The 27,469-nt window shown below is 48.1% G+C and overlaps 2 protein-coding genes across 4 annotated transcripts; both read right to left on the bottom strand.

Moving 5' to 3' along the window:
- Positions 1-870: 870 nt before the first annotated feature.
- On the bottom strand, positions 871-25,038 carry LOC120221560 (zinc finger protein 17-like). Of its 3 annotated transcripts, none has more exons than XM_039219021.1 (4): positions 25,003-25,038; positions 6,358-6,399; positions 4,284-4,410; positions 871-2,885 (listed from the first exon to the last, which is right to left on the bottom strand). In XM_039219021.1, exons 2-4 carry the CDS (start codon positions 6,391-6,393, stop codon positions 1,594-1,596), a joined length of 1,455 nt encoding a protein of 484 aa, XP_039074952.1. In that variant the 5' UTR covers positions 6,394-6,399; positions 25,003-25,038; the 3' UTR covers positions 871-1,593. The 3 variants fall into 3 exon arrangements, with proteins under 3 accessions (XP_039074952.1, XP_039074951.1, XP_039074953.1); XM_039219020.1 differs by lacking the exon at positions 25,003-25,038 and adding an exon at positions 8,143-9,236; XM_039219022.1 differs by lacking the exons at positions 6,358-6,399; positions 25,003-25,038 and adding an exon at positions 6,149-6,277.
- Positions 18,892-27,053, bottom strand: ZNF304 (zinc finger protein 304). Its single transcript, XM_039219019.1, has 3 exons — positions 26,772-27,053; positions 25,003-25,129; positions 18,892-23,014 (listed from the first exon to the last, which is right to left on the bottom strand). Exons 1-3 carry the CDS (start codon positions 26,802-26,804, stop codon positions 21,195-21,197), a joined length of 1,980 nt encoding a protein of 659 aa, XP_039074950.1. The 5' UTR covers positions 26,805-27,053; the 3' UTR covers positions 18,892-21,194.
- Positions 27,054-27,469: the final 416 nt, after the last annotated feature.

Below are 27,469 nucleotides of genomic sequence, written 5' to 3'. Positions count from 1 at the left end.
TGGAATGATGAACAAGTTCTAGAAACAGTGGTGGCGGTGATACAATACTGTCATTGTACTTAAGGCCATTAAGGTATACACTGAAAAATGGTTAAAAGAGTAAGTTTTATGTTATACATATATTATCACAATAAAAAAACTCTCAAGGTTACTAAAAACAAGAATAACTGTCACAACTGCAAGGAGCTTAAGGACACATTAGGGCTAAGTGCAACGTGATAACCTAGAAGGGATCCTGGACCAGAAAATGAATCTTGGTAAAAACTTCAAGAAATCTGAATCAAGCATGAGTTTTGTTATCAATAATGTATGAAGATTCATTTATCAATTGCAAGAAATGTGCTACCTTGATGTAACATGTTAAGAGTAGGGAAAACTCGGTGTAGGGAATATGGGAACTCCCTGTACTACATTAGCAATTTTTCTCTAAATCCAAAATAGTCTAAAATTAACTATTAAAATAATTAGGTAATAAAGAAGTTAATAAATTTAGATACTTTGCCCCAAAAGAGCAAATAAACACATAAAAAAGACACTCAGTACCACTAGTTGTGACAGAAATCCAGATTAAAATAAGACTATGACACACTCATTTGTTAACTTTAAAAAGCCTGGCTAGGGGCGCCTGGGTGGCTTAGTCGGTTAAGCGTCCGACTTTCGCTTGGGTTATGATCTCGCGGTTCGTGGGTTCAAGCCCCGCGTCGGGCTCTGTGCTGACTGCCAGCTCAGAGCCTGGAGCCTGTTTCAGTCTGTGACTCCCTCTCTCTCTGACCCTCCCCTGCTCATGCTGTCTCTCTCTCTCTCTCTCTCTCCTAGAAATAAATAAAAAACATTAAAAAAAAAATAAAATAAAAAAATAAAAAGCCTGGCTAGATCTATCATGGGCAAAGATGTGTTCCACATGGAATTCTTAACATTCGGCTGGTGGGATACAAAATAGTATACTCATACTGGAAGCCAGTTTGGCCAATTCTTTAAAAAGTTAAACATTCATCTATGAGCAACACTACACTCTCAGATATTTACTTATATATGAATGGTCATAGTTCTTTTGGTAACAGCTCAACATTGGAAACAACCTACGTGTCCATTAATAGATAAATAAACACACAGTGGCACATACGCCCAATGGAATACCATTCAGCAATAAAGAAGAATGAACACAATACAGATAATCTCTAAGCAGCCACACAAGGATATACTTTGGGATTCCCTTTATGCAAAAATGTAATAAAAAGCAACCAAGTAAAAGTATACTGCAAGATTCCAAGAAAATAAAAATTAAATGCAAATTAGTGTATAGTGACACAAATCAACAGATTCTCCCACATTCACTGCACTCATAATGCATTTCTCCTTTGCAAATTTGCCAGTCTTTAACGAGGCCAGAGCTGTAGGTAAAGATGTCCCCATATTTGCAGTTCTCATAAGGACTCACACCAGTGTAAACTCTCTGGTGTCCAATGAGACTGGAGCTGTAACACAAAAATTTCCCACATTAGCTAATAATAATAAGGCCTTTCTTTACTGTGATTTGTCTGACATCTAATGAGTCCGTGGAGTTGCAACTAAAGGATTTCCTACATTGTTGCACTAATCAGCCCTTTCTCTAGTGTGAGTTCTCTGGTGTCTAATGAGTGTGAAGCGGTACCTAAAGAACTTCCCACATTTGCCACACTCATAAGGCCTTTCTCCAGTGTGAACTCTCTGATGAATAACAAGTGAGGAGCTGTCCATAAAGAATTTGCCACATTCCCTGCACTCATAAGCCCTTATTCCAGTGTGGATTTTCTGGTGCTCAACAAGTTTATGTTTGCGGCTGAAAGCTTTCCCACATTCACTGCACTTGTAAGGCCGCTCTCCGGTGTGAATTTTCTGATGTTCAACAACTTTGTCTTTGCGGCTGAAGGCTTTCCCACATTCTCCGCACTCATAAGGCTTTTCACCACTGTGGATTTTCTGATGCTCAACAAGCTTATGTTTGCGGGTGAAGGCTTTCCCACATTCACTGCACTCATATGGCTTCTCTCCAGTGTGGACTCTCTGATGTCTAATGAGCGTAGAGCGATTCCTAAAAAATTTTCCACATTCACTGCAACCATAAGGCCTCTCTCCTGTGTGGATTTTCTGGTGACCAACGAGCTGGGACAGTCTAAGGAAAGCCTTCCCGCACTGGCTGCACTCAAAAGGCCTCGGCCTCGTGTGAACACCCTTGTGGTCACCAAGGGCAGGCATCTGTGGAAGACAGCCTCCACATTTTGGGTTCTCATAAAGCTGACCTTCCTCGTGGCCCTTCTGGTGCTGATGGAGGTGGGACTTTCTTAGGAAGGCCTTCCCACATTCTCTGTACCCATGAAGCTTTTCTCCAGTGTGGATTTTCTCATGGTCAACAAGTACATGTTTATGACTGAAGGTTTTCCCACATTGAGTGCACTTATAATAATTCTGTTCATTCTGAAAGGCCTCTCCACCTGCTGTGTCCCAGTGTGGACTTCCTCCAACGTGAGGAACCTGCTGCTGGAGCAGGCCTGAGCTGGCTCGGAAGTCCTTCCTCTCTTCACTGCATGTAAAGGTCGTCTCTGCCATGTGACCTCTGCAGTTCTTCACAAATGAAGGCCTCCCCTCAGCACTTCTGGAAAGTTCCACTCTAATTTGATGCTTTTGCTGCTGGTAACGCTTTCCCTCACAAGCATACAGGCCTTGCCCGGGGTGTATACGGTCCTGCTCAGCCAAGTGCAAGAGGTCTTTCAAGAGTGAGCTACACGTCTCACAGGGCTGGGTCTCCTGGATGGACGGGTCTGGCTGTGGAGTCCTGACCTGTGATGCTGCGACAGAAACACCGTGCTCTGAAGGGGCCTCCTTGTCCCGGGCTCTGTGCCAGCAACCTGTAAGCAGAGAAATGCAAGCGCACGCTGACCTTGTTGGGAAGAGGGAGCCCCATTGGGAATGTGTGTCAGACACCCCACGGATGAGGCCATGGGACTGCTCATGGGCCAGGGAGACTCAGGATGGTGAGAAGAGGGCCTGCTGTACAGAGCTCAGCCCGGCCAGCGCCCACGATCGGACAGCCCTGACCCTCGGCAAGGACATGAAGAAGGAGTGAGTCCGGGGAAGAGAGGTGGGATCCCCAGCTCCCTCCTCTGCAAATGACTTTCAACAAGTCCATGGCTGCTGGTGACTGGTGAGCACTCAATAGAAGACTGTGTCCACGCCCAGAAATGTGTAATTGCAACACAGTAGCTGGTGTTCAGAGACTATTTATTTATTTTTTAATGTTTTATTTATTTCTAGGAAAGAGAGAGAGACAGCGTGAGCAGGGGAGGGTCAGAGAGAGAGGGAGTCACAGACTGAAACAGGCTCCAGGCTCTGAGCTGGCAGTCAGCACAGAGCCCGACGCGGGGCTCGAACCCACGAACCATGAGATCATGACCTAAGCGAAAGTCGGACGGTTAACCGACTAAGCCACCCAGGCGCCCCGTTCAGAGACTATTTAAAGACAAGTGCAGCCATCACAATACCTCAAGGGTAGGTCATACGTCAAGTGTACTGCAAAGGGTGCAGAAGGGAAAAGACGATGGTGGGGGTGGGGGTGGGGCACAAAGGTGGGGGAACCGGAGAGTGCAAGGTTAGAAATGATGATGGGAAAGAACATGTAGAAATCAGGTATGAGCTTGCTCTCTGGCATCACTCGATGGTAAACCCAGCTGTGACAACACACCCATTCCCAGCTCCGCAGCCCCAGGGCCATTTCCTGTTGCCACTGATGGAGTAAGGCCATGCTGTCAGGTACCCAGGCCCCTCCACTTCTTCATGATGAGCACTTACATGGGACCTGGAAGGGTCCACCTTAGATGAAACGCAGGGAATCAGAGTGGACAGCAGGGCCCCCAAAGTGACTGATCCAACACACGACATCCCACATTCTAAAACAGAACTTCAGAGGAGGCGCTCACAGAGCCGAGAGAGAGCACGTTGGTGGCTGAAGGTTCTGAGACAGGCGTGCCCCAAAGAAACGTCAGCAAGGACGGGAAGACCTTGAGCACAGAGGCTCCGTGCTTCTGAAAAGAATTATCTGACTAAGGACAAGCAAGGCCACTAGGATTTCTCCGACAAACTTGGAGAAGTGGCCACAGCCACCCCCACCCCCCCGAACCGTGTGCTAAGACACCAGAAGGGAAGTAGTGGCTGTGGTGTGGCTGGGGGAAAGCCAGAGCTCCTAACTCCCGGGCAAGGGGAGAGCCGGAGCTGCGCCCCGGACATGGGAGTGGGTGCGAGGGCCTTACCTAGTGACGACAAAAGTGCAAAGGTCTCCAGCATCACGCTGCAGTACAGGTGTCTCTGGGCCTCATCAAGGAGTCCCCACTCCTCCTGGGAGAAGTGCACGGCCACGTCTGTAAACACCACAAGCCCCTGACAAAACGGGTAAGGGTCAATCGATGTGCAGCTTCTCTCTCCAGAATTTTCGTATCCCCACCTCCTTCCACCCCCTCCTTGCCCTTGCCCTGCACCCCACCTCCCAGTGTGGAGGAGATACAGGGTCTGGTGGCACTGGCGCCTCCCCTCTCCTCACTGCCACAGATCAATGTGTGTGTGGGGAGCTCAGTAAAACAAGCGGGGGAAGGTGCAGGAAAGCCCCGCCTAGGCTCTGGGCCCGCAGTGGGGGCGCTCTCTCAGCGGTAAATTATGCTGAGGTCCCCGATCCTGCCTCCCAGCCAACACAACGTCAACTTTTCTCTCTCCCATAAGCACCCCTCCTCGCCTGCCCATCATTCTTGGTCTGAACCTCTCTCCATATCCGGTCCCTCCGCTTCTACAACTCGGTTACTGAGACCGCAGCCCACTCTGCGGGTAATTCTGGGCCTTCCCAACACACCCCGAGCAGGCGGAACCCGGCAGTACTGTGCAAGCGGAATCAGCATCCTATTTCCCCATCCTGCCCCGGAAACCCAAGTTCCCCAGCACCAGGGTCCCTTTGTGGTTCTCCCCTCCCAGACCTAATGTGAGCACCTCATGGACTCCCGGCCCTCTGCTGCGTCATCACTGCCCCGCTGTCCAAGCAGTCACAGCCTGTCTTTACCTGACCCGCACGCGCAGCCCAGCGACACTGACCTCCGCACCCCAGGCCCAGCAATGCTCCTGGCTGCTTCATTTTAACCTCAACTAACCTACCAGCCTGAACGAAGCTGGCGGGCCTGACCGAGTCACCATAAAGGAAAGATCATGTGCCCTGGCCCCGAGCTCACTGACAGCTGACCTCCTTCGTGGAGATGCTTCAACACCTACTGCACCTCACTGACCCTCAGAAGCCTTTCAGACTCCTCGTCTGTATCACACGTGGGCACGCCCCTCATGGCTACTCTGCTTCCTCGTCTGCCTTTGCGACGTCCTCCACCACCATCCAGGCTCCGGGAAGAGGTTCAAATCTCCTTCCCCTTCCTGCCTCCTCAGCCTAACGATGCCCCCTCTGGAAACATGCGCAGCTACACCATAGTGCACACGCCGGCCACCGTCCCTGGCTGTCTGCAACCTGGAAGCCGCTCCTGAACTCCAGACCTGCGTGTCCGACTGCCGAGCGGGCACCTCTAGTCGGGAGACTCTGGAACGTGTGGCATCAGTGACAAAACCTGACTTCCCCACCAATGGACAGAACATCCATCCTTCCAGAGAAAGCCAGAATCCTTGGGGCTGTCCCTGACACCCGCTTCCACCTCGTGCCCCGGCGCCCTTGCTTTTCACATCACTGAATGTGGGCTATTCCATCCAGAACACTTCCAGAGGCAGCCGGTCCTCTACTCCACAGCCACCAGCCCTGTGCAGCCATCAGCAGAGGTCACCTGCACAGTCCAAGGGCCCCCTCCCAGGGCCACTATGCCCGCCTTCGTCCAGGCTCTCCTGCACACTGCAGCTGAATGCAGCCTGTAAAGTTCAGGGGCAGGTCACTTGGCTCCTCCGCTCAGAACCTTCTCCTACTTCCGTCAGGTTGGGAGCCCCGCACCTCAGGCTGTAACTGTGGACCTGCACTCCCCCACCGGCCCCTATTCCCACTGTAGGTAAGAGCCTCGCAGTTCCCTGAGTGTTCCGACTCACTCTCACCCCCATCACTTGAACATTCTGGGTCCTGTGCCTGGGACACCCCTCCACATCTTACCCCATCGGTTGTCACAAATGCCCAACGCTCCATAGAATCCAGGGCTGAGTTCGAGGCCCTGGGCTTTGGTGAGACCACAGGGACTTTGGTCCCAAGGGAGGGAGAACAGGAGGAACAATCTCAGGACACCATCACTCTTTACATGGGAGTGGCAAAACCCTTAGGGTGACAACTGGGGTGGATGAAGGTCTGTCGCATGCTCCATTCACCTGTACAGGGTCCAAAAGCAGTTCTGCACACGCCATGGGAACCTGTGGGAAGACGGAGGCCATAAGAAGGCGCAGCCACGGCACGATCCTACACGCTGAACTGGACCCCACTCCCCCTACCTTGCCTGGAGCAAAGCGCCCCCAGCCTGCTGCCCTAAGCTCTCAGCTCCTCCGACTTCGGTGCCACTCTTACCAGCGAAGCGGCTCAGCAGGACTTAACCTCCCAGCCTCAACTCCTTTCCTCTAAAATGGGGTTAACAATGGCCCCCACCTCACAGAGCTAACAGTATTCAACAGAATTGATGCACACTAACTATCCAAAGGGTAACAATCCTCTATGTTTTCGCTGCAAATAAAAGGATAGGGTTCATAAAAACGTGGATTTGTTACTTCTGATTAAGATTTTCAAAAGATGTAATATATAACGTTCTATTATTAGCAAATACCATGGATAAATTAAATTTGCAATTTGTATAGTGTTGCCTTGCTTAATTTATCGAATGCGTTCATTTCTAGTTGCCTACCTATGTGTACATACTTAGCTAAATGCTGGTTGGCTGATGTCTTAATAAATGTTTCATACATTCTAAATTTTGTGAGTTGCAGGGAGAGTCTGAGCAGGAAGCTCAGCTACTCCTCCTTTCAACAAACAAGCTGAGCTGCTAGTAACCCCCTGAGGGGCTCTGGCAAGGGCCGGGGAGGGAGCACCCCTTCCATCCTCTCGCCTCAAGGGTGGGGGTGGCCAGAGGGCAGTGCGCCGTCTGGGACGCATCTGCTCCACAAATCTGGCTACTTCTTTACCTCACAGGGACTGTCTCCCGGGATCGTCCGTCATGCGAGGCCGTGAATCTCCACCTCCGTCTCCACCCAGGCCAGCAAACTTGCCGTATGCTGACATTCTTGTCTAGACCCAGGCTCTTCTACGTCAGGAGCGCTCCGTTACGGAGGGAACATCGAGGGTGGCGAATCCCCTGACACTCCAGGTCTCGGCCCTCCTGACACTCACTACAGAGCCCGCCAGTAATAACGACCTTAAGGCCCCCTCCTCGGTCGGATCCTCAGGCCAGGCCCTGGTGCAGTGCACACCCCCCACACCTTGGACAGCTCCAGCCCAGTCCCCCTTCCCGGTTCTCCGGACCTTCACGTCCACCTGCCCACGGGAAGCCCCCACCTCAGATATCTCAGCATCAACACGTCCAAAACCGAACTCGGGAGCTCCCCGGAACCTGCCCCCTGGGCTCGCTTCCCCATCTCCGTTCTTTCAGATGTTCAGGCAAAGAAACCCTGACTTGGTCCTTCGCTCCCCGCTTGCGCTCACAGCTACATGAGACGCGGCTCTGCTGCCCGACTCTCTGCAGAATCTCCTCGCATCTCCATCGCCGCCCTGGGCCAGCCGCCCCCATGAGTGCCCGGGGTGCCCTGCACTGGTCTCCCAGCAGGCTCCCCGCCTCCGTCCCCGGGCCTGCTCTCCCCTATCCTAACCTCCTACCTCAGGGCGTGCGACTCCCACCCCCGCCCTCCCGGCCCCTGATCCCGGCTGCGGAGGATCCCGCCGCCCCCGCCGCCCCCGCGGGAGACTCTCCGCCCCGCCTCCCAGCCCCGCGGCCCCCAGTCAGGAGCCCCTGCGGGACCTCCCACCGCCCCACCGCAAGGGGCGGGACCCGGACCCCGAACCAGGACGTCCTCCGCTCGCGTCCCAGAGGCCTGACTACCGGGACCGAGCGGGCGGGGGGATGGGAGGGGGAAGGGGCGGACGGCCGAGAGCCCGGGGGTCTCAGCACCCACCTGCGCGGGCTTCACGCGCGCGGCCTCCGCCTCCAACCAGTAAGAAGAGCGGCGGGCGACCGGGCGGAGACGAGGACATCCTGCAGCCGCCTCTGCGGCGGGGGCATGGCCTCTTTTCGCGCTTTCCATTCACGTCGGTCGGGAATGAGGACTCCGGACGCACCAAGCCACTGAACAGTCCCGGGGACTACAGAATAGCAGGACACCATAAAGGCGTCGCCGGAAGTCCCGCCCCCACGCGGTGCACGCGCAGGAAAACGGCCCTAGGCTAAGCGTCGCTCTGGCGGGGGCGGTGGGGCTCGTGCCGCCGCCGCCGCCGCCGCCGCCGCCGCCAGGGCTTCGGGATAATGTAGTTTCCACGAAGTCACTGCGCAGACTCAGAACGTAGGTCTTTCCTACGACAGACTAAAAGCCGTGAAAGAATCCGAGGAGCTCTGGGAAATGGAGTTCTATGTTCCAAAGGGGGCGGGGCTTGCTGGTTCTTAAAGGGACGATACCCAGCTGTCCTCGGAGCGCAGAGTAGAGCGAGTCAGAAGTGTATGGGGGCTGTTGTTTCAGACTCCGTGAATCTCCGCACTTTCCCAAAAGGCTGCACAGAGGAAGGGACTCAGCATGCCGTAAAGTTACTCGGCGTCCCCTCAGAGCTCTCAGTTAACTTGTTGCTTGCGAGGGATGTGTACATTGACTCTTTGGAGTTCTTTTTCTAGGCTTCAGTAGTTTCAGTAAGAAAGCTTCCAGACAGGGCTGTGATGGGGAAGTTGGAGGAAGGGTGTCAGGACGACATTGAAGTAGTTAGAAAGGGTGACGATGTGCCTCTAATTCCCACAGAAGACATTTTTCTTGCCTGTATAGTCACTGATGGTGTTCCAGTACTTTAATTCAGGTATTTATTACTGTATTTGTGAGATACGTCCTTTTTTAAAGATCTGAAATCTGTCTGAAAAGAGACTTAGCATATGCCAGCTTCTGCCTGAGCAGTGTACGCCTTCTTGACAATTTGCCGGGAAGTGTTTATCATTTCATCTGTAACTGCAGCAGCAGTGAATGCATAGGGGGCTGATATTATGTCTGGAAAAACACTTGTGAAATGGATATTACTGAATGCTATTAAAAATGGTTTTGTATTCTTTCAAGGAGAGCGGCAAAATCGTTCTAGAGAAACATAGCTGTGACAAGTAGGGGGAAAGTTGAGATCTCAGTTAAGTTTGAGTAGGAGACAATGAGTTGAGAGGTCAGAGAATGAAGCGGAGACTGGAGCTTGCTGAAACCTTGGCTACATTTATGGTTTGGTTCCAAAATGTGATTTTTTAAAAGTTTATTTATTTATTATGAGAGAGAAAGCAAGGGTGAGAGAGGGGCAGAGAGGAAGGACAGATGGAGAACCCCAAGCAGGCTCCACACCATCAACACTGAACCTGAGATAGGGCTCGAAGTCACGAACCATGAGATCATGACCTGAGCCGAGGTCGGATGCTTAATCAAATGAGCTGCCCAGGTGCCCCGATTTTTAGTACTTGAAAATATTGTGCATTAACAGCCTGTAGGGAGAGGAAAATATTGAAAAAGAGTTGCCAAAAAGGTAAAAAGGAATAGGGAAGTTGGGCTGTTGTGTATTTACTGATCTGCAAATATTCAGTGAGCATGTAAAGAGTTGCAGGCACAACAGTAGGTGCGTGGCACCCAAAAGGGATAGAATTGTCCGCTCCTCTGTGATTACAGCACATATACTTTGTCCTGTATCAATGGTGTCAGGACGCAGTACATATTATGTGTTTAGCTCTTTTACAACACATTACAGAAAGCCAGCAGTTATAGCTATTTTTTGCACTGTAATTGGCAGTTAAATTACTTAGTGGCAACATTAGCTCAAAATCAAAGCCTCATAAGTGACCTTCTGGAAAGTGCCTTATGATCTCTCCTGCTGGCTTAGCTGAGTAAGAGCCAAAGAGGGGACTAAGATTTGAAGTGCTTATTTTTCATATTCAGAGAAGGAAAAGAGTTTCCTTTGGCCAAATTCTAAAGTTGTGAACAATAAACCAAAGTTTATTAGAGATAACTTAGATGGCCACTGAAAGCCAGCCAGTGAACAGCAGCCTCACCCCAGCAACTCAGCTTCTGAAAATCAGCAGATCATTGATCGTTCCAAGCTTGCAAGATTCAGTCCATCCGTTCAGGCCCCAGTCCTGAAAGACAGCCCCCCACCCCCACAGGTAACAATCTATCAGCAAGGGCGTCACTTCGGTAACCCTGCTTTGGAAAGTCAGTCGATAGTAGGGACCACGGCAACACCTGGAGAGCCCATCCCTTCTGCAACACGCCTGTTTCTGAAAGTCCACCAATTCCTGCATGCCAGACTTACCAAACACTAGAAGAGAGCAGCTCTGGCTTCCTTTGAGGTGTCTAGAAGTTCTCCCTTGTGGGCACACGGAAAAATCTTTTTTTTTTCTTTTTTTGGTATCTTATACCAAGTTCAATTTATTGTTAATTCACAAGTTTGCAAACCTTTCCAGAGTTAAGCCTGTTTGTAACATACACTTAGTTATGAGTTTTGACTTGTGAATGACAAACAAATTGACATGGACTTGAGATTGAAAAGGCAATGTTTTCTATTCTTGCCTAAGTTGCTATTACCCATTTTTGGGTGTATACTGAATACAAAAATGCAAAAATGCAAGTATAAATTTTGTGATGAATTTCCTGAAGAGTGGATATGTATTAAACGTGGTGAGAATCCTCTTCAAGATCTGTGTGTGGTATGCAATTCCATATCATTGAATATGGAAAACAGACAGATGTAAAACAACACTACTAACAGTTAAGCAGGAGGGGCGCATGAGCTCCTCAACTAATATCAAAGTAGTGAAAAAATTTGAAGAGAAATTCAGATTAAGAACATAAGTCTAAGAAAGGCTGTAAGAACTCCCACACTGTATATCTTGATTAGTTCCCCAGCTCACACTACTGTAGAGCCTGCGTCTCAGTAGTCATTCTTCAGTGGACAGAGGAACAAGGTAAGTCGGATGTGCTCACTGCAAAAGTTGTGTCATCTGTGATGTTTATCAGGAAAGTCCCGCTGAGATCTGCTCTGCATTGCCTGTCCCAGCCTCCCACCCAGGGCCATACCCACATATCTGTCCCTTGTGCCTTAAGGGCAAGTCAAATCCTTGAAGATTTGGGAAATCTGCTCTCTTCGTGTTGAGTTTCTTGGCTTTTCATTCTGTTTGGCACCTGGGTTGTGTTGTTGGTTCTTAGTTGTTTGGGGCCCCCAGTGGGTCAGGCCACTCCTCTTCATGCCTTTGTGGTGTCTTTTGAGTAATTTTTTTTTCTGTGCTAAAAGTTTGTTGTCCTAAGAAGTTGAGTCATAGGGTAGAACACAGGCATCACCATATTGTTGATAAGCCAGCGGTTCAAGCCAGCCTCACGGACCAGTGTGTTTGCAGATCCCACTGAACTGGCAACTCTCTGGATGAACTTTGCCGCAGGTCATCAATGAAACAAGTGAGGTTTCCTTCCACTTTCTTTTTCTTTTTCTTTCTTTTTTTTGTATTGAGAGCTGGACTATAATCTAGAGAGAATTCTCTCAGGTTATCCACATACCAGGGGCACAGATTATGCGTGTGTGATTCAAAGCAGCCAATCATTGGGGCGCCTGGGTGACTCAGTTGGTTAAGCGTCTGACTTTGGCTCGGGTCATGATCTCATGGTTTGTGGGTTCGAGCCCCACGCTGGGCTCTGTGCTGACAGCTAGCTCAGAGCCTAGAGCCTGCTTCGGATTCTGTATCTCCCTCTGTCTCTGACCCTCCCCTGCTCATGCTGTGTGTGTGTCTCTCTCTGAGAAATAAATAAAAACATAAAAAAAAAAAAAAAGGGCAGCCAATCATTAGGTTGAGGGTTATAGGTCCGCAAGCATTATATTCCTACCAACCATTGTCTGCTCTCATAGGGTGGTCTAGGTCTAAATCCTCTCCTCTCCCATGAAAAACTCCTGCCTTTTATATGCACTGCTGTTCAAATCCTAATTCTTGAGCCTATCTTTCTAAATATTGTAACTACACCATGGGGAATCTGGGCCTTCAGTGGTCACTCTGAGGGGATATTCGATGTGTTAAGGAAAGAAGGCATCTCAGGCCCAATGGACCGTATTGTTTTTATGAGGATTCAGAATATTCCAACTAAAATCTGAGTCAAAAGGTGCATCACTAAAAGATTCTCTGGGCAAAACTAATGAGCAATTTGACCAACTTCAGCAGTAACAAAGGCGACCATTCCGTCGGTAATCCCTCCCTCCTTGTCATCCAGCTGCTTCCCCGCCCCCCATCCTCCTGGTCTCTCCCCTTTGGCACGTCTTCCCCCTCCTGTCCCCTTTGTTCAGGGCCCCATTTTCCCAAGAACTCCCTTAAAACCCCAAATGCCAGTTTGGTGGATACTGCTACGCATCCACCCCTCCCGTGAGTCGGGCATGCAGGAAACTATAAAATTTAAGCCTTGGACTTGAGCTGAATTAAGAGGTAAAACTGAAGATTCCCTTCGACCCAAATAAGACCACCAGGTATTCATAAAAGAGCTTAGAATTCTTTACAGTGCTTACAAACCAAGGTCACCTAACTTACATGACTTTGTAAGCATGTTGGTTGGCACTTCAGGTGCCCAATCATGAATGGCAGAAGTTGATTGGCAAAGGACCAACAGGAGTCCTCTTTCCAAAGGTCATGAAATTGCCATAAAAGTAAGTCCGAGTCTCCTAAAACTCATACCTGAAGTATTTATAACAAAAATCGATGACACAGTAGTTTAGCCAATGAGCCAAAATTATTTTAAAAAGATGAAGCTATAGATTTTCAATACAGACTAGAGAAATACCTTCTTACATTGGGAGTTACAGTGGTGCTGACATAACAACTAATGTAAAACGATAGAATTTCACCAATGGCATTAAACTTGAAGTTAGAGACCTGATCTGAAGACAGAAATTAGAATATTAAAGAGTCCCTTCAGCTGAACTACAACACAGGGCAGTACATTTTGCAAGGGCTTTAGAATAAAAACAAGACAGGACAAACAGCTGATGGCCCACTTCCCAATCAACATTGTATCGACAAAGTCACTTGTAGACTCTTCCCAGAACACCGGAAAAAAAGTTGTCCTATCTTATGAAACCAAATCCAAGATAAAGAAAATACCCTCAATTCAGATCAATGAGGATGCTCTGAGGAAGAAAATGTGGCTAATAGCCTGCCTTACGCACTCAAGGTGAATTAACTACCGATGGTCATCCTCACCGATTCCTGATATGGGGATTGCTCTTTCTACATTAAACACTGACAGCTTTGCTCAGTCTCTTCTTTAGAATGTAAGATATTTAAAATACCCAATAGATTTACCCCCCATTTCAAACCTTAATTATAACACTTGGACTCTCGACTGAAAAATTAAAAGCATTCCTCCTGCTCTGTGATATTAGCCCTGCAAATGTAACAGGGACTTCTTAAACCACATATTATCAAATGTCCTATGAGTAAATAGAGAAATTACAAGGGATTCTTTAAAAACATAAATATTTTGAGCTAGATAAAGGTAAAAACGCTACATATATAAATCAATATGACACAGCTAAAGTAAATGATTAGAGGTAAGTGTATAACTTTAAACAGCTTATTATAAAAGAAGATGTCAATAACCTAAGCTTCTATGTTAAAACAAACAAACAAGAAAATAAGACCAAACTAACCCCAAGCCAAGGATAAAAAATAAAATAATAAAGATTAGAACAAAATTCACTGAAATTAGAAAATAGGAACACACACAGACGCACAAAACCTTGATAACTAAACCAGACAAAAATACTACAAAAAAGACAATTATAGGCCGATATCCCTGATGATGATACATGCAAAGTCCTCAACAAAATATTAACAAATTAAATTCAACAATAACTTAAAAGGATCATAGACTATTATCAAGAGGGATTTATTCCAGGGGTGCAAGGAGGGTCCAATATCAGCAAATCAATCAACATGATACACCACATTAACAAAATAAGGGATAGGAATCCTATGATCATTCTCAGTAGGGGCAGAAAAGGCTTTTGAAAAAATTCAACATCCATTTATGACAAAAACTCTCAACTAAGTGAATGTAGAGGAAATGTACCTCAATATAAAAAAAGCCATAGATGACAAACCCACAGCTAAAATCATACTTAACAGTGAAAAGTTGAAAGCTTTTTCTCTAATATCAGGCACAAGACAAGGATGCCCACTCTTGCCACTTTCAGTCAGTTCATACTGGAAGTCCCAGCCACAGCAATTGGACAAGAAAAAGAAATGAGGCATGCAAATTGGAAAGAAAGTACTGGATATAGAAAATCTTAAAACGGGGGCGCCTGGGTGGCTTAGTCGGTTAAGCGTCCGACTTTCGCTTAGGTCATGATCTCGCGGTTCGTGGGTTCCAGCCCCGCGTCGGGCTCTGTGCTGACTGCCAGCTCAGAGCCTGGAGCCTGTTTCAGTCTGTGACTCCCTCTCTCTCTGACCCTCCCCTGCTCATGCTGTCTCTCTCTATCTCCTAGAAATAAATAAAAAAACATTAAAAAAAAGAAAAAAAAAGAAAATCTTAAAACATCCACCCAAAAACTAGTAGAATAAATGAAATCAGTAAACTTGTAGGATACATAATCCATATACAAAAATCTGGTCCATTTGTATACACTAATAACAAACTAGCAGAAAGTTAAGAAAACAATCCCATTTACAATTGCATCAAAAAGAATAAAATAATAAATTTAACCAAGGAGATGAACAGCCTATACTATAAAAACTATCAAGACACCGATGACAGAAATTAAAGACAACAGAAATAAATGGAAAGATAATTCATGTTCATGGATTAGAAGAATTAACATTGTTAAAATGTCCATACTACTCAAAGCAATCTACAGATTCAATGCAATCCCTATCAAAATACCACTGTAGTTTTCACAGAACAAATAATCCTAAAATTTGCATGGAACCATATAGGACCCCAAATAGCCAAAGCAATTTTGGGAAAGAACTAAGCTGGAGATACGATGCTCCCAAATTTCAAGCTATACTATAAAGTGAAAGTAGTCAGGGGTACCTGGGTGGCTCAGTTGGTCAAGTGTCCGACTTCGGCCCAGGCCGTGATCTCAGTTTGTGGGTTCGAGCCCCATGTCAGGCTCTGTGCTGACAGCTCAAAGCCTGGAGCCTACTTTAGATTCTGTGTCTCCCTGTCTCTCTGCCCCTCCCCTGCTCATTTTTTATTTCTCTTTCTTTCAGAAATAAATAAATAAATAAATAAATAAATAAATAAATAAAATAAAGCTAAAGTAGTCAAAATAATATGGTACTGGCACATCAACAGATACATAGATCACTGAAACAGAATAGAGACCACAGAAATAAACACACACTTACATGGTCAATTAATTTATGACAAAGACAAGAATATAGAATGAAGAAAAGACAGCCTATTTAATAAATGGTGAACATTTATTATTATTAATAAATGGGAAAACTGTACAGCTACATGAAAAAGAATAAAATTGGAACACTTTTATTATACTATATATAAAACTAAACTCAAAACTGGCTAACGACTTAAATATATGACCTGAAACTATAAAATTCCTAGAAGAAAACATAGGCAGTAAGATTGTTAACACTGGTCTTAGCGATATGTTTTTCAATGTCTCAAGTAAGGACAATAAAAGCAAATATAAATAAGACACCAAACTAAAAAGCTTTTGCACAGCAAAGGAAACCATCAGCAAAAAAGTCACCTACTGAGTGGGAGAAGATATTTACAAATTATATATCCAATAATGAGTTAATATCTAAAATATATGAAGAACTCATAAAATTCACTGTTAAAAAATCTGATTTAAAAATGGGCAGAAGACCAGAAGACATTTTAAGATGACTTACAGATGGATAACAGGCATATAAAAGATGTTCAACATCAATGACCACCAGGGAAATGCAAATCAAGACCACAATGAGATAAACTCACACCTCTCAGAATAGTTATTGTCAAAAAGACAAGAAATAATTATTGGCACTTGTGCACTATTGGGAATGTAAATTGGTACCAGCCACTATGGAAAACTGTATGAAACTTCCTTTTAAAAAATCATAAATAGAAATATTATATGGTTTGGGAATTCTACTTCTAGGTATTTATCTGAAGAAACTGAAAGCATTAATTCAAAAAGACATGTGATCCCCTATGTTCATGGCAACACTGTTTACAATAGCTAAGATATGGAGGCAAACTAATTGTCTGCTGACAGATGAAGGGACAAAGATGTGGTACGTGTGTGGAGATATACATCTCTCTCTCTCTCTCTCTCTCACTATTTATCTATATAAACATCCTATGTAATGGTCTCTCTATATAATGATCCATAGCTATCTATCCACCTGTCTATATAGAGAGAAACACAATTCTTATTCAGCCATAGAAAATAATGAAATCTTGCCATCTGTGACATGGATAAACCTAGAAAATATTATGCTAAGTGACATAAGTCACACAAAGAAAACTACCATATGATTTCACTTACATTTGGAATCTAAAAATCAAAACAAAGGAACAAAACAGAAACAGACTCATAGATACAGAAAACAAATTGATGGCTGCCAGAGAGAAGGGCAATGAGGATAAACAGGCAAGAGAATTAAGAAATTCAATCTTCCTGCTATAAAATAAGTAAGACCCAGGGATGCAGTCTAGAACATAGGGAATAGTCAGTAATATTTTAACACTGTATAATGACATATGGTAACTAGACTGTGGTGACCATTTTGTAATGTATATGAATACTGAATAAGTATACTGTACACCTGAAACTAATGTGATACTGTATGTCAATTATTCTTCCATTAAAAAAAAAACAATGAAACAAAAATTGGTTCAAAAGATCAATGAAATTGACAAAACTTTAGATAGGCAAAGAAAAAAATTAGCTACAGTGGGAATGAAGACACTACTGACCCTACAGACATTAAAAGTATCCTAAGGGAATATTATAAAAATCATTATCCTCCCAAATTATGACAATTAAGTTGAAATGGAAAAATTCCTAAAAGGACACCAATTATCCCAAACTAACACAAGTAGAAAACCTATATAGGACTATACTAAGTAAATTGTGATTGAAAATTGATTGAGAGTCTTCCCAAGAGAAAAATCCCAGGCTCATGTGCCTTCACTAAGTAATTCTAGCAAATATTTTTTTTTCTTTCATAGTTTACTGTCAAGTTGGTTTCCATATAACACCCAGTGCTCATCCCAACAAGTGCCCTCCTCCATGCCCATCACCCCCCTTCCCCTCTCCCCCACCGCTAACAGCCCTCAGTTTGTTCTCAGTATTCAAGAGTCTCTCATGGTTTGCCTCCCTCCCTCTCCCCAACTATTAATTCTAGCAAATATTAAGGAAATATTACAAATCTTTCAAACTCTAACACTCTTCCATAAAATAAAAGAGAAAATGCTTCCAACTTTTTCTATGAGGTCAGGATTCATCTGATAGCAAAGTCACACTGAGCTATCACAAGAAATCTCCAAACCTTAACTCTCATCAACATAGATGCAAAATACATTAACGAAGTATCAGAAAAGTGACATGGCAACATATACAAAAGATCATATATCATGGCCAGGTGGGATTTGTCCAGGAAATGCAAGGTTAGTTTGACATCTGAATATCAATTAATGGATTATACCAAATGAACAAGATCCCTCTCCCCAAAGAACTCACCCAATGCCCAGACAATTATCTTAATAGACAGGAAAAAAATTGGAACAGAGTCTAAAATAGATCAGCAGAAACACAGTCAATTGATTGTTGAAAGAGGAACAAAGGCAATTCAGTAGAGAAAGGATAGTCTTTTCACCAAACAGTGCTGGAACTACATTTTCATGTTTGTTTTTTTTTTAAATATGTATTTATTTTTGAGAGCATGAGCAGCAGACGGGCAGAGAGAGAGGGAGACACAGAATCTGAGCAGGCTCCAGGCTCTGAGCTGTCAGCACAGAGCCCGGTGGAGGGTCTCGAACCCACGAACCACAAAATCATGACCTGAGCTGAAGTCAGACGCTTAACCGACTGAGCCACCCAGGCGCCCCTAGACACCCTCATGTTTAAAAAAATGATCTAGGGGCGCCTGGGTGGCTTAGTCGGTTAAGCGTCCGACTTTCGCTTAGGTCATGATCTTGCGGTTCGTGGGTTTGAGCCCCGCGTCGGGCTCTGTGCTGACTGCCAGCTCAGAGCCTGGAGCCTGTTTAGGAGTCTGTCACTCCCTCTCTCTGACCCTTCCCTGCTCACGCTGTCTCTCTCTCTCTCTCCTAGAAATAAATAATCATTAAAAAAAAAATGATCTAGATACAGAATTTATACTTGCACAAATATTTTCTCAAAACGGTTGACAGACCTAAATGCGAAACACAAAACCACAGAACACCTATATGATAACATTGGAGACTGAACCTTGGATTTGGCAATGCCTTTTTATATACTAAAAATACAATCCTTGGAAGAAAAAGTGAGTGATCTAGACTTGATTAAAATTAAAATTCTGCTCTGCAAAAGACAGTGTAAAACGAATGTGAAAATTATATTTATATATCTTTAGGGAATTTCAAATTATAGCAACAACGATACACCTATTAGAATGGCTGAATTCCAAAACACTGACACCACCAAATGCTGATGAGGATGTGGAGCAACAGACTCTCATTCATTGCTGGTGGGAATGCAAAATGGTAGAGCCACTTTGGAAGACTATTTCTTACAAATCTAAACATACCCTTCCTGTATGATCCAGCAGATCACACTCCTTGGCTTGAGCCCAAGAACTGAAAACTGACATCCACCCAAAACCTACACACAAATGTATGCTGGTTTCTTCATAATTGTCAAACTTGGAAGCAACCAGGAAGTCCTTCAGTAGGTGAGCAGATATACTGTGCTATATCTATATAGTGAAATGTTACCAAGTGATAACTTGTGCACGTCTTCAGCTCAGTGCAGCTTTATTTGTAACAGCCCCAAACTGGAAACAATCCAAACATCCACTAATAGTTGAATGGATAAAAACCAACTGTGGTATATGCATACAGTGGAATAATACTCAATACAAATGAACAACGTATTGATACATGCAATGAGATGGAGTCATCTCAAAATAGTTGTGGATAGTGACAAAGGCTAGAGTCCCCCTTCCCCAGGAAGTATATACCATAGGATTCTGTCTATATAAAATTCTAGAAAATGCTTGCTGTTGCCTCTGAATTGTGGAGAAGGGTATTAAAAGGATTATAAAGCGGTATGAGAGATCTTTCGGTTGTGTGAGTATAAGTTCGTTACCTTGACTGTGGTGATGGCTTCCCCGGTATATACACATGCTGAAACACATTTCATACTTTAATATGTGCAGTTTATTTCATGTCGGTCATACTTCAACAAAGTTTTGAGAATTAAACGTTCCCCATAAAGTCCCTATTTACCTCTTGGAAAGTCACACCTGCCAACTATTTTGGTTCTACCATATCCCTCTCCCCACAGTTTAGGAGGATGAACCCTGCCTCAAGTCAGCAAAAACTGGGGAGCAATGAAATCCATGTCCACTTCAGTCCCCAGGAATGCTAGCGGGGTCAGAGAAGCCCTATCCTCGGAGCTCTCCTTTGTCAGTGCTGAGGTTCCTGCCCAGGTACTGACGGCCACATCATCAGCCCAGAGAGGTACAGGAATCCACAAAGCTTGAGACATTGACATTGGCCACAGGAGATACAACTGCTTGAAGGTCCTGAGTTCTATACACTCTCATCCCTCAACAATCACATGGACATTTGTAGATGCCTCCTGGAGAAGACATACATATCCTCTCATTTGCCACGTTCATCCCCACTCCATTACCTCAGTGTTTCTGCACCTGTTATGATCCCACCTTGCCCTGTGAGATTCTGGATATCAGGGACACCAGTGACTGGCTGATCCAGGAGCCAGAAATCCCTGAAAAGTGCTGGGGAATATGGGAATTTCCCTCGGAACAAGAGACCCAATTCATGTTGTTTCCAGAAGCCCTGGGGATTTTCACACCAATTAGGCCTCCTCAAAATGAACTCTGGGCTCAAAGGAAACTTGCTTCCAGGCCACAGGATGAGGCACCCAAAGCTCTTCACTCTTTTCTAGCAAAGCCTTGGGCAACAATGGAAATTAGACCAACAAGACTGAGATTTGTTCTCTGCCATCTGCTGACCCTTCTGAGGCACATAAAGTTGGTGTAGACAAAAGGTGTTCCTCCCTTCATGTTGAAGAACCCAAATTTTTCTCAATCCATTCCACACAGTGAATAGACCCTCCTCCCCCCAACACACACACACACACAAAGTATCACTGCACAGATCAGAGCAGCATAGGGCAACCAGTTCTAAAGTTGGATGATGTGGAAGCAAGACGAATGAGCCACGGTTATTATGTTTACAGTCAACATCGCTCATGACGAGAAATCCTGTCTGGAAATCCTCAGCAGACTCCAGTTCAAATCCTTTTGGCCAGACCTGGATCATGTCCACTCACAATCCAGTCATGGGGGAGGAAGCGAAGGCCTCACTGGGCTCCGAACACTCGTGATTCCTTCCAGGGAACAGGAGAGATAGCACGGGGGTCTGCCTTCCCTGAGCATATCGGAGTGACTGACACTCGCTGTGGGACCTTGACAGCTGGTAGCAAAGAGATGGCTTCCGCCACAGGCACTGGCAGTGACAGAACTCGGTCAGGAGCCCTGTGTAGTCTGGAAAGTGCAGTATACCTCATGAATGTAGTCTGGAAAGTGCAGTATACCTCATGAAAGCTTCCCAACTATGTGGGACTTATTGGGAATGTCCTCATGATACGTGTATGAATGACGGCTGATGGTTCCCTCACAAAGGGTACTCACAGAGGTTTTCTCTGGTGTGAGTCCTATTAGGTCGAACGAGGAGACAGCACATTTTCTGCATTCGTAAGGCCTTTCTCTGGTGTGAACTTTCTCGTGCTAAACAAGTTTCAGAGATGTAGCTAAAGGGTTACTGAAACTGTTGCATTCGTGAGGGCGAGGCTTTCCTCCAATGTGAACTCTCTGGTGCCGGACAAGATGGGAGCTCCTGCTGTAGGCTTTCCCACATTCGCTGCACACGTAAGGCTTTTCTCCAGTGTGAACCCTCTGGTGCAGAATGAGGCTAGAGTTTCGGCTAAAGAATTTCCCACATTCACTGCATTCGTAAGGTCTGGCTCCAGTGTGAACTTTCTTGTGCTGAACAAGGTGGGAGCTGCTGATGTAGGCTTTCCCACATTCACTGCACACATAAGGCCTTGCTCCGGTGTGAACTCTCTGGTGTAGAATGAGGCTGGAATTGTGGCTAAAGCATTTTCCACATTCTGTGCACTCATAGGGCTTCGCTCCAGTGTGGATTCTCTGGTGCACAATGAGGTTGGAGCTATGGCTAAAAAATTTTCCACATTCACCACACTCATACGGCCTTTCTCCAGTGTGGATTTTCTGGTGCTGCACAAGCGTGTCTTTACGGCTAAAGGCCTTCCCACACTCGCGGCACTCGTAAGGCCTGGCTCCAGTGTGAATGATCTGGTGCTGAACCAGTGTGTCCTTGCAGCTGAAAGCCTTCCCACATTTGCTGCACACATAAGACCTCGCTCCCGTGTGGACTCTCCGATGCTTAATGAGGCTCGAGTTATGGCTAAAAAACTTTCCACATTCAATGCATTCATAAGGCCTTGCCCCAGTGTGAATTCTCCAGTGCTCGATGAGGTGGGAGCTTTGGCTAAAGAATTTCCCACACTCGCTGCACTCGTACGGCCTTTCTCCAGTATGAAATCTCTGGTGCTGCACAAGCGTGTCCTTACGGCTGAAGGCTTTGCCACACTCACTGCACTTATAAGGCCTTTCTCCGGTGTGAATTCTCTGGTGCTGGACAAGGTGGGAACTTCTGCTGTAGGCCTTTCCACACTCACTGCAGTCATAAGACCTTTCTCCGGTGTGGACTCTCTGGTGCTGGACAAGCGTGTCTTTGCGGCTGAAGGCCTTCCCGCACTCGCTGCACGTGTAATGTCTTCTTCCGGCATGAAATTTCTGATGCATTTTTAGGTGAGACAGGTGAATGAAGGCCTTTCCACACTCTTTACACACATGTGATGCTTCTCCACTGTGAATTTTTCTGGGATTGAGAAGAGCGGCTTTCTCCTTGGACATATTTCCACATGGGGGGCATCTAAAGGCTCTTAATTCAGTCTGACTTATCTGGTTGCCGAGGAGAGTGAAGGTGTTCAGGAAGGCTTCCTCACCATCGGTGAAAAGGACCAGTCCGTCATGGTCCCCCCGCTGCTGGCCGAGACTGGAGCTGGGTGGGAACGAGCCCATGAACTCAGTCCTTTTGTACGGACTCCTCCCGCTGCCGGTGGTCTCGCCCTGGAAGAGGCCAGGGCTGTCCAGCAAGTCCATCGCCTCGTCCCTGCACGTAAAGGATCTCCCCGACACGGGGACGGCACAGCTCCTCACGTGTGAGGCCCCCTCGGCATCCCCTATGAAGAGATCCTCTCTGCCACATCGCTTCTGGTGCTGGGAAAAGTCGGTACTGAGTAGGAATCCTCTCCCATATGGGCCATGTGTGTACGGTTTCTGCAACGGGTGTGATCTCTGGCGTTCTGCCAAGTGCAAAATGTCTTTTAAGAGCGGGTCGCACACGTCACACGGGTGGGCTTTCTGGATAAATGGACCTGGCTCGGGAGTCCTTAGCTGCGAGACGCCGGCAGAAACGCTCTGTTCAGGAGCCTCCTCGTTGTCTGCTTCACGCCAACAACCTGGAAGCAAAAGGCTGCTGTAAGGTACACGGACGCTGGGGGACGGCAGCGGCCCCGTCATACCCGTGCACGTGACACACCGCAGCACGAGGGAGCCAGGCCCAGTGCCGGTCCCGGGCCTCGAGGTCACAGGAGAGAGAGAGCGTGGGCAGGCACGGCAGAGGGACAGAGAAGCGGTCTCCAGCGCGCTCCTCCCGGAGCAGGGCCGTGGCGGCCGGTGCCGGGTGAGCTCTGCGCGGAAGGCGGGGTCCGCGCCCACACAAACCGGACCGCGGGTGCGTAGCTGGTTCTTAAGGACCGTTTAAGGAGATGTGCACAACTCACTGCGCACTAAACAGCCAGCGTTGCACAGCATGGCAGAGGGGACGGACCAGAAGGAGCGAGACCCGGAAGCCAGAGAAGGGGGGAAACAGCCAGGGGATGGAAGACAGAAGAGAAGCGACAAGTGGACAAAGTGCCAGGACCGGGGAAGGAAAGGCAGAAAGGAGGCGGCGCGACAGGCCCCGGCAGGGAAACGCTGGTGAACACGATGTAGGCTGCCAGTCTGATCTGAACCCAGGACTAACATGGCTCTCTTCCGGCCTCGACTCCACACGGCCGGGCCCTCTCTGGGCCTCGCTCACTGTGGCTGGAGTCAGGTCGACCCCGTCAGACACCAGGGCTTTCTGCCCCTCTCGCAATGGGCAACTACTGGAAGATGAAGTTGTAAAGGAGACACAGGGCACTTGAGTGGCTCAAGTGGAGCCACCTCACAAAGGAGGAAATGAATGTTAGGGGCACCTGGGCGGCTCAGTCAGTGGAGCATCTGACTCTTGAATTCAGCCCAAGTCATGATCTCGTGGTTTGTGAGTCTGAGTCCTGCATCGGGCTCTGTGCTGACAGTGCGGAGCCTGCTTGGGATTCTGTCTCCCCCCCTCTCTCTGCCCCTCCCCTGCTTGCTCTCTATCTCTCTCTCAAAAAATAAATAAAAATAAACTCAAAAAAAAAAAAAGAAGAAAATGAAATGTTAAAAATGGAAGCTTGAAGGATTTGGCAGAACAGCCCTGAGACGTTCATGAGCGGTGACCGTGTCAGTGCCTGTAATTCCTGGCATCCTCAGCTCCCAGGAAATGTCAGCAAGAGGGCGAGGGCAGAGCCTGTGACACCAGGGTACCATGGATCTCGACAGGTACCTGGCCAGGGGGTGTGCAAGCCACGTTGAATCTGTTGAGCAGACTGAAAGGGTCCTGAACCCCTAACCTGTTCCTGTAAGACTTTGAGCAGAAAGTGTTGGAAGTGTTCAGCAAGGGAGGGGACACGCATGGCACAGGGCCCGGCCCTGGCACCACAGCACCTACTCTGGGACCCAAAGAGGGCAGGGAGTCTCTGAGCTGGCTGGACGGAAAGAGATGCCTCTAGGAAACAGGGGAACCAAACCCAGGGACACTGGAGCGGACGTGAGGGCCCATGGAAGGCAGCCCCTGAGATCGTCCTGGGAATCCTACCTCCCGGTATTCCTGCCCCTGTGTAAGCCTCTTCCTTGGACTGTGGGCTGCACTGACAGACCCATTTCTAAGGGACAGAATAATGGATATCACTTCCAAGGTCAGGTCAGAAAAAGGCTGGAATCCACCCTGGGCATTCCTTCTCACTCTCTCACTTCCATGCTACGAGGCACAGTGTACAGAAAGGCCAAGAGAACAAAGAACTGAGAGAGGCCACAGGTCAGGAGCCCAAGAGGAACGAATGCTCACAGTTCAATAAGCCGCAGGAAACTAACTGTTGCGAACAATCCATGGGTGAGCCTGTAAGTGGATTCTTCTGGAGACTGGCTTTCTGATGAGAACACAGCCCTGGCTGACTGCTTGACTGAAACCTCACGAGAGAGCCTAAGCAAAAAGCACCCAGGAAAGCTGTGACCAGATTCCTGATGCACCGAAACTGTAATAGTGAACTTTTACTGTTTTAAGACGCTAAATTATACACCAGTAGATAAAACAGGGACTTACCCAGTGAGGCCACAAGCGCAAAGTTCTCCAGCATCACATCACGGTACAGGAGCCTCTGAGCCTCCTCAAGGAGCTCCCACTCCTCCCGGGAGAAGTACACGAACACATCCTCGAAGGTCACACAGCCCTGTCGTGATGGGGGACAGGTGAGCCCACAGGCAAGAGGACTCCCCAGTCTATCCACTCACACGACCACCCCCGCTCCCCCTCCTCCCAGCTCCCAACTCAGGGGAGATACCGGGCCTTGGCACCACTAGTGCCTCCTCTCCTCACGTCCCTCTGAGCACTGTGTGCAGAGCAGAACCAGGCAGGCAGGTGGGTGCTGGGTAAGCTACGGGGCGGGCACGAAGGGCGCCAAACACTCCTGCTGGCCAGTTCTCCCAGCGTCCTCCCGACCCTGCCTCGCAGACAAAACCTTAACGCCGTCACGTCACACTTCTCCTCACACATACATCACTCTCTGAACCCCCCTTCCTCCCATCTGGGGCTGCCACTCCCACTAACAACCTTCTGGACCACACCATATGCACCTACAGGGCAACCCCCACCCCCACCCCATGCCACTCTGCACACGGTGTCCAGGAGGTGCTCGTGTTTCTTTGTGACAGGCACACTGTCACCCCGTGCCTAAGCAAGAGGCCCAGTCCTCAGTCCCAAGTTTCAACTTTTCTCATTATTAACTGCAATGCCGCCATGACCTGAAGATACTCCCTAAGTTTAACCCATAGTTCCACCACATCCAACATACTGGGCACCACGTTTTGACCTTCTTCAACCAGTACCTTCCCCAGAACTAAATACCCCCATCCAGCTTGATGTCTCAACTACGGAGTCGCAGGGACTTCTTAAGCTAAACATGCAAGAGTCTAACTCCCAATATAACCACAGAAAATGACCCCTGCTATCAGCTTCCCTATCTCAGTCGATGGCATCTCCACCATTCTACCGGGTAAAGCAAAACAAAAACAAAACCCCTAGAGTAATCCACAATTCGTCCCTTTCTCTTATTCACCCTTCACACCAGAAAATCTGGTCACTCTGGCTAAACCTCAGATATAACAGGTGCCTGGGTGGCTCAGACAGTTAAGTGACAGACTCTTGATTTGGGCTCGGGTCACGATCTCATGGTCTGTGAGATCGAGCTCTGTACTAAGACCAAGGAGCCAGCTCCTGCTTGGGATTCTCTCCCTCCTTCTCTCTGCCCCTCCCCTGCTTGTGCCCTCGATCTCTCTCTCTCAAAAACAATGATCTAAACCAAAATGCTCAGATACAAAACCCACCACCATCTCGCACTTCTCCAGCCACCTCTCTGGGCCAGCTACCACCAACACTCACAGGCTACTGTGGCGGGCTCCTCACTCATGCCCACGCTCCGTCCTCAGCCAGAGCAGCCAGAGGGAGCCCGGTAAGATCTGGGTAGGGTCAGCTCTCTCCTCTGCTCCAAGTCTGATAAGTCTGTCACCACCCTTGGCACAGAGGCCCAGCTCCTCAGGCTGCCAATCCAGGCCCGACCCCTGACCACCTGCTGTCTGCTCTGACCCGATTCAGAGCGACCTACGGTTCCTGAACGCTCCGAACTCATCCCCACCTCCAAAGATTTGGACCAGCGCCTTGGAAACCCTTGCACACCTCATCCCATCGATGCTGATACCCGGAACCTCGGCACATATCCGCGGGGACTGAACGCCCTCCGCCGGCTCTGCACTCAGAGGAGCAAGCGATGAAGGCAAAGTGAGGAAGGTCCTAGAACACGTCGCCCCTCCGCTCACCTGAGCCCCGTCCGTCTGCGCCGCAGCCTCCATGGGATCCCGTGAGCAGAACCGAGTGGGGAGAAGCGGGCAAAGCGGGCAGGCCCCGCGGGCTCAGCCGGAACCCCAAAGCGCCACCAGGCACGGCGCCCGCGGGCTGACTGCCGCGCTCCAAGCCCGTGACCGCCGGGCGCAAACGCGCACAGCTCCGGGCGCCGCGGCCAGAGCGCGCCCGCGAAGGCCCCGGGAAGGACGCGGCCCCGGACGACACCTCCGCGCAAGGCCGCCGGCCCCACGACGGGGCTCATGGAGAGTAACAAAGGCGTGTGCGGTACGGTCCTTCCCGGCTCGGTTCCGAGAGCCCTGCGCGAGGCTGACCCCGCCCCAGACTCGGAGCGTCTATGGCCGGAGCGGAGAGTCCAGGCACAAGCAAAAGACGTCACTCTGGCGACGCCGGAAGTCCCGCCTCGGCCGCTCCGGGAGGCGGGACACGCCCATCTTCCGGGCTGTCACTGGCATGACGCCGATGCGGAGGGCACAGACTTCTGGGTAATGCAGTCGGTGCCCGGCATCCAACCAGAGTGGGCAGCTTTCCGGTTCCTCCAGGCAACCGCCTAGGCGTCCGGGGCGGTGGCCGCGAGGAGGAGTGAGATGGGGCGGGACGTGGGTCCTACTGTAGTGCGAAAGTTCCTCTTAAAGGCGACGCACCCCTATTTCTG

Source organism: Hyaena hyaena, unplaced genomic scaffold, assembly GCF_003009895.1.
Source record: "Hyaena hyaena isolate Hyena2069 unplaced genomic scaffold, ASM300989v1 scaffold_787, whole genome shotgun sequence".
Taxonomy (NCBI): Eukaryota; Metazoa; Chordata; class Mammalia; order Carnivora; family Hyaenidae; genus Hyaena; species Hyaena hyaena.
This window is presented reverse-complemented; position numbering and strand designations above follow the sequence as displayed.

Bases quoted from the DNA above. Each gene is read 5' to 3' on its own strand.
- LOC120221560 (XM_039219020.1), bottom strand. From the start codon at position 8,271: ATGGAAAGCGCGAAAAGAGGCCATGCCCCCGCCGCAGAGGCGGCTGCA. The intron at 4,411-6,357 runs GTGAATGGAGCA...CCGTTTTGTCAG, and splicing joins TGCTTTTGGACCCTGTACAG to GGGCTTGTGGTGTTTACAGA. The intron at 2,886-4,283 runs GTAAGGCCCTCG...CTCTGCTTACAG, and splicing joins TGCACTTTTGTCGTCACTAG to GTTGCTGGCACAGAGCCCGG.
- ZNF304 (XM_039219019.1), bottom strand. From the start codon at position 26,804: ATGGAGGCTGCGGCGCAGACGGACGGGGCTCAG. The intron at 25,130-26,771 runs GTGAGCGGAGGG...CCATCACGACAG, and splicing joins CGCAGACGGACGGGGCTCAG to GGCTGTGTGACCTTCGAGGA. The intron at 23,015-25,002 runs GTAAGTCCCTGT...TTTTGCTTCCAG, and splicing joins TGCGCTTGTGGCCTCACTGG to GTTGTTGGCGTGAAGCAGAC.